Below are 8,811 nucleotides of genomic sequence, written 5' to 3'. Positions count from 1 at the left end.
CATATCTTAACAGCCACTGCATCTGTCTGAATCAGGCTTTATAATGTAAAACTTTTTTAAAGAAAATATAAATATGAAGGAATTGATTACATAATTGTACATTGTTGGTGCTATCATCTCTAATTAAAGAACACACAGTTATCATCACAAGTTAGATTGATAGACCACACCCCCAAAACAGCAGTGAAACAAGAGAGTCTGTTGTACTTGTCCTCTCATATGAGCAAGATGTTCACGTACACGGTGTCTGTCAGCACTGGCAAACAGGAGTTTGCTGAGACAATTAATGACATATACCTGACGCTGGTGGGCACGGAGAGATGCAGTGACCGAACTCTACTGGACAAATCCGTTGTTGACCATTTCGCAAGAGGATCGGTAAGAATTGTTCTTTCCCTTACAAATTCAGGACAAGGTTGAAATTATTTAATTTATTTACTGATGTCAGGTGGAAAGTAACTAATCACAAATACTTTAGCTACAGTACTTGAGTGCATTTTTAACTTTTTCTACATTAAAATGTTACTTTTACTTGGGTTAAATAAAAATAAAGTATTCAACTTCACTACATTGATTTTTCACACAAAGTACAAAGTACAGAAAGGTGCTGACAGAGAAACAGGGCGAGCTGGCGTTTGACAGGCACTTTTCAAACTATTAGGTGGAGCCCTGCGCTGCAGGCAATAACAGACAGGTCTGACTCAGGGGTCAAAACCAATCAAAACTTCCAGTTGATCTGGGGGCGGGACGTTCAAACCGTGCTTTGCTTTGACAGTCAATCACTAGTGTTGCTGTTTTGAAACAGTAATGTTAAAGGGTTAGTTCTCCCAAAAATGAAAATTAGTCCATAAATTACTCACCCTCAAGTCATCCTAGGTGTATATGACTTTCTTCTTTCAGACTAATTCAGTCGGAGTTATATTAAAAATTGTCTTTGATCTTTCAAGCTGTTTAATGGCACTCAGCAGGTGTTGCAGCAGTGCAGCAGTCCAAAAGAAGTTAAATAAAAAGTGCCCATCCATAAACAAAAGTGTCTCACACGGCTCCGGGGGGTGAACAAAGGCCTCCTGTAGCGAATCGATGCATTTTGTAAGAAAAATATCCATATTCAAAACGTAATAATCACTTTAATCTAGCTTGCGCTCACTGTTGTACACGGAAGCAGCTCCGGGCGGATGACGTATGAGTTCAGCGCTGCGCAATGTTAGAAATCTATGCTCTTGATTTTAAATTGTAATTTTGACAGCTCCTGAAATGGGTCATACCATTGATATTACCAGAGCACTCAGCAGTGCTCAGTGTCTAAAATGCATGGACACAATTAATTTGAATGGTTAAGCTCACCCTCTTAGTCAGTGCAGTCAAACTAAATGAATGAAGCAAACCTAGTACAAATCTGAAATAACCTCAACATTAACAACATTGTGAGAGCATGAGAGCATGCATTTTTATGTGCATTTACCTGACAGATAAACCATGATTTCGATTCTGCTTATCAATCCTTTAATATGACTTTAAACCATTTAAGTGCAAGAAGACTGTTTTCTCTGCTGCACACATACTGTATAGTGCATGATACTGAGTCCTCTAACATGTCTTTTTGCAAATGTCCCTGTTAAATATCAGTTATGTCTTAAATGTCTCATATGATGCTATTTTAAAGATCATTATTTTCTGTATTTGGTGCAACAGAATATGTTGACATGCTTTAATGTTCAAAAAACACATTATTTTTCAAATACTGTACATTATTGTAGGTCCTCTATGCCCCGGAATACCTGACAATCTTAAAACACTGTTTATTTCAATCGTAATGAATTTGTTCAATTGAATCTATTTGTGTGATTGCTAACTTGTTTATTTGTACTTTTTAAATGACTGAGTGTTCACTTGTCTTTAATAATACTTGAAATTTACATTATTATATTTTTGTTCATAATATTCAGGAATTATGAAATATTTTGCAGTACGACTTATACCCCACATATTTATATTTATATATATGTATGTATAATAATCACTCTGATTTAATTGTGAGTGTCATCAAACACTTGTTTCCTCACAAAAATTAAAAAACTTATCCTCACTTATCCACTTTTTTTCACAGCAATTAAAAGCATTCTGTCGTATAATCAAATTTAAAAAGGATGTTTGTGGAAAATACATGTTTCATAAAGAAAAACGATATTATTTGACAAATCCAGTGATAATTTTTGCCGTGATTTTTGCACACAAGCTGTGTGGTTCAGTTTTGCCTAACCGAAGTTGTCGTTAAAGGTGGTACCTGTTGACATCAATGTGAAGGAGATCCTTGGAGACTTAGTGCTGGTGAAACTTGAGAAGGAGAAAATCTTGTTCAATGATCATTGGTACTGCAGATGCATCAGTGTGACGACACCCTCTGGAGACTGCGTCGAGTTCCCCTGTTATCGCTGGATAGACTTTGAAAAGGAAGTGGTTCTTCGAGATGACAAGGGTGAGCCCTATTTCTATCTGCTCACTATCCAGTCCTGAATGAAGCATGTCATAAAAACTCTTGTTTATGTGTATATATACGCATGTTCGTTTAGATCGGATGATAATATGAAAGAGTACAGGCGCATGGAACTGGAATCAAGACAACTACTGTTCAGGTTTGATGCCACAGTTACAATCCCGTGTAAATATTCAACAGATATTTAATCATATGATGGTGAAAATGTTTTTCAGCTTGCAAGTTTGTTACACCAAAGCCATCCTGCCTCCATGTGCACGGTCAAAATACTGTGTCCTCTTGCACCAGCGCCCCCCTCCTGTCAGGGGTGGTATATCCTTTTTAACCATTTCCCCTCTCACCTTTGGCTCAAATATAAAAAGATGCAATCCCGCACACTATAAAATACTTGCTAAATATCGAAGCACAAGCAACGTTTCGGTCCACCGGAACGTTCAGTTCAGTGGAGCGAATCTTTTTATATTTTTGATTCGACATTATTGTTGCACTATTTTTCCTATGCGCCTATCGTTTTTTCAGGTGTGCTGAGTTTGTGTTGTTTAGGTGACAGCTCTCAAAAATAAACATTAACAATACTATAGCCAAAAGATTTTTAAACAAACCAGTTTATAAAAATTAAACAAGCATGGCTCCAACACCGAGTCTTGTGTTGTGAGCCCACGTGTGTAGGGTGTGCCATCTAACACACGATGCATGAGACACCGATCAGATTGCTTAAAGAGGTCCTATTATGCTCTTTTACAAAGTATTATTTATATATTTTACATTATTACAACACCTCTCTCCCCAGTCTGGCATGTTTTTTTTATAACTCATCCGTTTAAATTATATCAAGCCTTAAAGTTCTGCATAATTAAGGGCGTGGTCACTTGAGTGACAGGTGGATCACCACCGTCTAGCTAGGTGGGCGTGGCTTCAGCAACCAGCTTCCGCCTCTTTGCCCATTTTCGAATATCCGGGAGTGACGCACTGCCAAGATGGCGACGGCCGCCTTCGCCCACTTTGAGCTTCAAAAACGCTCTTCGGAAACCTACGAGTGACATCACATATACAGTCTATGTTTCTGTTAAATAAAACATCTCCTTTTGAAGTGGACTTTGAGCTTTGTAACTTTGCAGATCTTTTTAATGCTCAAACAGCAACATTACAGACGAACTAAAGTTGAAAAAGTGAAAAAGCATAATAGCTTTAACTCTACAAACACCAGACACAAGTCAGAATAGAAACAAGTAAAAAACCTAGTGGAGGAACACATCAGGATTGCTTAGGGACAAAATGGATCGTGCAATGAATTCACTGCAGATTTTTCAATTGGTTGGATAATACCAAGGCACATGGAACCAGACAAAAAAAAAATTCATGCATATGAAAATGTTCATATCACCTAAAATAATTCTCGGTCCAAATAACTGAAAGATTAATTTTGCGGTTTCTAATAGGTGGAAGGAGTGGCGCCCTGGTTTCCCCATGAGCATCGATGCCAATTCAAGCACTGAACTTCCTTTGGACATTCAGTTTGAAGCTGCAAAATCTGTGGACTTCTCTTTGAATTACATTACAGCGTAGGTTGTGTTCATACCTTTGCATATATCTCCAACAAGTATGCATGTTACAGATTTCCTGTGACACAGTTTGACTATAGCTAGGAAATATCTCAAAATAAATGGAGAAACAAGCGTAGCTTAAATTGCTCCCAATCAGATTTTTAGTGTCTGGTTCATTCAGCTGTATTTTTTCATGATCTTCTCTTTCAGGATTAGGAATCTTGGACTTAATAAATTTTTGAAGTTGTCCTCTTGGAAAGATATTGCAGATTTTGAAAAAATATTTGTGAAAATCAAGAACACCGTGTCAGGTTTGAACGTGTCAGGTTGGTTCTTTTCTTTTATTTACTTCTCTCTAATACTAAAACAATCTGTCCACTGACCGAGTATAAATTATTGTGAGAATGCAAACATTAACAGGCTAAGGCGCACATCGTTTGCATACTCCTAAACTCACTGGCAGCTGACTTTATTATACCCTTTGACAGAGTATGTGATGCAGAACTGGAATAAGGACTACTTTTTTGGCTATCAGTTTTTGAATGGCTGCAATCCTGTGGTGATCAGGAAGTGCATGAATCTTCCAGACAAGTTTGCAGTCACACAGGAGATGGTGGAGGGTTCCCTGGATAGAGGTCTCACACTACATGAGGAATTAAAGGTCAGAAAAAATGACACCACACTAATAAAAATAACATTTTTATACAGCACTTATCAGGGTACTCGGAGACACTTTACGAGTTAGAAATATTCATAAAAAAACAGTACAAGAAACTTGTAGTGCACAACATAATCCCAAATTAAAATCAATCCTAAAAAGATGCATTTTGAGTGAAGTTTTAAACATGGACAGACTTCGAGAGGGAGGGGGAGGTGTATAGAAAATTTGGAGTTCATTTTGGATTTTGGATGATGTGCCAAAAAGAAAGCTGTCGCAGTGGTAAATTCTGGATGTGAATGAATTATATAGAATGGAATAAAAATTCTCCAGTGTCGCTCTATGGCTCCAATACTAAATACCTCTCTGTTACAGGCAGGAAACATCTACATAGCAGACTATGCAATACTGGCGGGAGTGCAAGCCAATGCCACAGACCCAGATACCAAGCAGTATTTGGCTGCTCCCTTCTGCCTGCTGTACAACAACAGCCAGAATGAAATCCTACCAATTGCTATCCAGGTGCCTGTAGACATAATTTTGTAAAACATTACTTAAAAATAAAAAGTTGGTGCTTTAACTAAATTTGTTAGTTTTTACCAAAGACTCAGTTTTGGCTTACTTTGAAAGAACAGCCAGAATGAAATCCTACCAATTGCTATCCAGGTGCCTTCAGAAATAATTTTGTAAAACATTATTTAAAAATAAAAAGTTGGTGCTTTAACTAAATGTTAGAGTTTTTACCAAAGACTCAGTTTTGGCTTACTTTGATGTGTGAAACAGCTCAGTCGTCAGACCACCGCAGGGGTGGGGAACACAGTCTTTCTCCCAAGTGATAATCAGTATGACTGGATGCTAGCCAAGATGTGGGTGAAATCCTCCGACTTCAGTGTACACCAGCTGGTCACACACCTTCTCAGGACACATCTGATATCTGAGGTTTTTGCCATAGCCATGTACAGACAGCTCGCTGCAGTCCATCCTGTATTCAAGGTAGCCATCCTTTAATGCTTTCATTGCTATGAGATTTAGGGCCAGATTTACTAACACCTCGCACCAGCGCAAACCCTCTTTTGACGTTAAAAAAAGTACTGTCAGGGTGTACCAAAGACATGCATTAGTGACAAAAAGGCAAGGATGTGTTTAATTTGGTGACTACCCTTATTATGCATGCATTTGTAGGAGTTTTTATTTCAGACACAATTTATGGGAGGCGAGTTTTAAATGAATCTCGCAACATGATTTACTAAGTTTGTGAAAGTCAGTTTACTGGAATGCACCATTATTTAATGTCCAGAGAAAGCAGGGTTAGTTAACTTCCAGAATAAAAATTTCCCTATAATTTACAAGATGTTCACGTCTTTCTTCGGTCATAAAGAAATTAAGGTTTTTGAAGAAAACGTATCAGGATTTTTCTCCGTATAGAGGACTTCAATGGTGCTCAATGGATTAAAGGTTAAAAATGCAGTTTCAATGCAGCTCTACACGATCACAGCCGAAATTCCAAAAACAAATGAGATTCATATACTTTTTAACCCTAAATGCTCGTCTTGCTGTAACTCTGCTTGCGCATTACTTACTTTGCACATTACGTAATCATGTTGGAAACGTCACATGCGGTTAAAGGGATACTCCACCCCAAAATGGAAATTTTGTTATTAATCACGTACCCCCATGTCGTTCCAAACCCATAGAAGGGTACGACCTGCTAGCTCAATAGCCTCATCCGGAGTGGTGCTGTCCAGCCACGTTTCGGTGAAATCATGCTGCAACAGTTGTATATGGTCCTCTGGGTCGCCAGCTGTAGATGTAGTTCATCTATCTTATTGCGGATCGACCGTGCATTAAAGAGGAAGATGGAAGGAAGCGGGGGCTTGGACGAGTTAGCCTTTAGCCTGGCCCACACACCCGCACGCTTTCCTCTCTTCTGTCTCCGCTCACAGCGTCTCCTCCTCAGTCTCACTTCAGCAAGAGCTCCCGGTGGTGGTCTTAAGAGCTCCGGAGGAATAAATGTCTCCGCTGGTAGATAATGTATTCCAGAATTTAGTTCTAAAAGTTTGTCATGGCTGTACAGAAGTTAAGTGCTCGATAATTGCACCACCAACAACATGCAAAAACTATGCCAATTGTAGGAGCTCAAAGCCGCTGCGACTGTGCGCGCCGCCATCTTGCTCGATTAGTGTTATAATTGGTAGTAAGTCTTATTGATACTTAATAAACATTGTTGTCCTTTGTCATTGCTCTTGCTATAAAAGCAAAAAGGCAGGGTGTTACAGTGATTTTGGCACAAAGCCCCTTACCTGTTGTACAAACACTGAATCAAGTTGTAACGATTGGCCTTATTGGCCCAATTGTAAAAATGGGGTCAGATCAAAACTGTGTGAAGTTAGGGGTGTTTGAAAAGATGTACAACAGTTATAAAGTGAATAAATGAATTGTACTTACAATTTCCACATGGAAAACCTAGGCTGTTAAAAGCAAAGGGTTCTTCAGTTCCATACCATAAATCAGTCCTTACGAATCCTGGCGTGCTCCAAGTGTCCACTGGTGTATATACAAAGCCAAAAGAAGAGATAATCCAGTGAAGCTGGGAAAAGTCCTTAAAAGTGACTCCACGGTCCAGCTAGTCATGATCACCAGTTTGTGACCGCCATTTTGTTTGCCATGCTACTTCCTTTATGGAATCTATTTGCTGTCAGAACCCAAGACCATTTAAAGACCTACACACATAAAATAGATAAGAGGAATAAAATGGCTAAGAACACAGTAATACCTAATAAAACTTCAATATATATTAAACCACAATGATATATTGAGCAGGTAGAACATGTGTCTTGTGTGACAGTGTCACATAGTGGCCTAGAGTGGTTTATTGTTTTATTGAAGGCCAGTGTTTTGCTGACAGTTTTTAAAAAATGCTTCATTTTCTCCTTACAGTTGCTGATACCTCATGTCCGTTTCACCATTGCCATCAACACTGCAGCTCGTGAAAAACTCATCTGTAAATCCGGGCTCTTTGATAAGGTATTTTTAACCCTTCATAAACAGTGCCTTATAAGGGACCACAACTTTTGCATTCATGTTTATCTCTGATGTCTCTGCTTCGTTCACATGACTTTAAGGTCTGAAGATGCAAATAGTTTTAAGCTGTCTTTATTAAAGCTTGGCTGTCCTAAAACTTTTTCAGTTTTTTTTTTTTTATATATAATTTTGGCTGTGTTAATGCCAACTGCATACATTTGGACACAAGTGCATATTTGTATTAGAATTGTAATATTTTACCTGTATTTACTTTATTTTTCTATATTATTTATTTTACACTAGGTACACAAAATAGCTACAATCAGGACCAATGAAACCCATTAAAACAGCAATTTTTAATCCCAGGGCCATTTAACAATTAAAATGATGCAGTCTTTATTAATAGGCTTTCATTCTATTGGCAAGGCTTCAAAATTAATTTTTTTAAAACAATTTTTTACTAGATGTTGCCATTTTCTCAGGTTATGCCTAAAAAAAAAGTAAATACTCACATTTTTTACTTTAGCACTAGATTTAGCAACTTCCAGACCCTTTTAGCGGCTTTTTTCCATAGAACAGTGACTCCTGTGACTCCTGGTTAACATGTATTAAAAGGGGTCGTGTTTAGTCACTATTTAGTGTGGTATTTTTTGACAATATTCACTCATCATGACAGTAAAATAGGGCATTCTAAGTCAATATACTGCAGTATTTCCTCTCTCAATCAGTAGAAAATATGGTTAACACCCGGTCATGCATGAAAAAAAGAAATACCGTCATGTACCATGAAACCGGTATAATTTTGAAAAATACCGTGATATAAATTTTTGGTCATACCGCCCAGCACTACTGACCAGACATGAAGAAACCAGGAAAAAGGTCCAGTAAAGCATTATGGGAAATGGAGTTAGCATAACATCACAGTTTTAATAGTCAAGAGAGAAACATTTGACATGCTTAATAATTCCTTGATAATTCCTTTCACTTTTCACATGGTACTGACATAAATTAAATATTAATATTTAGAGGTGCTACAACAGCCCAAAACCCCATTACACATGAATATAATGTTCGAATTCTAAGTTCAGTAGTTG

The 8,811-nt window shown here is 37.9% G+C and overlaps 1 protein-coding gene across 2 annotated transcripts in view; it reads left to right on the top strand.

Moving 5' to 3' along the window:
• The first annotated feature begins 227 nt into the window (after positions 1-227).
• LOC107713771 (arachidonate 5-lipoxygenase-like) overlaps positions 228-8,811 on the top strand; it is a 10,372-nt gene continuing 1,788 nt past the window's right edge. Inside the window, exons 1-9 of one of the 2 annotated variants that reach the window (XM_016519380.1) lie at positions 228-378; positions 2,278-2,507; positions 2,571-2,633; positions 3,934-4,056; positions 4,249-4,364; positions 4,527-4,699; positions 5,072-5,218; positions 5,480-5,689; positions 7,634-7,720. In XM_016519380.1, coding sequence (XP_016374866.1) covers positions 229-378; positions 2,278-2,507; positions 2,571-2,633; positions 3,934-4,056; positions 4,249-4,364; positions 4,527-4,699; positions 5,072-5,218; positions 5,480-5,689; positions 7,634-7,720 — 1,299 coding nt within the window. In that variant the 5' untranslated portion in view covers position 228. Of the gene's footprint in view, positions 379-2,277; positions 2,508-2,570; positions 2,634-3,933; positions 4,057-4,248; positions 4,365-4,526; positions 4,700-5,071; positions 5,219-5,479; positions 5,690-7,633; positions 7,721-8,811 lie in introns of those variants that run through there. The other variant, XM_016519379.1, reaches the window with a different exon arrangement.

The sequence above is a fragment of the Sinocyclocheilus rhinocerous genome, unplaced genomic scaffold (genome assembly GCF_001515625.1).
Source record: "Sinocyclocheilus rhinocerous isolate Xijiao unplaced genomic scaffold, SAMN03320098_v1.1 scaffold1531, whole genome shotgun sequence".
NCBI classification, from domain to species: domain Eukaryota; kingdom Metazoa; phylum Chordata; class Actinopteri; order Cypriniformes; family Cyprinidae; genus Sinocyclocheilus; species Sinocyclocheilus rhinocerous.
Note: the sequence above shows the minus strand (reverse complement) of the source record. Positions and strands in the feature narration are given on the sequence as shown.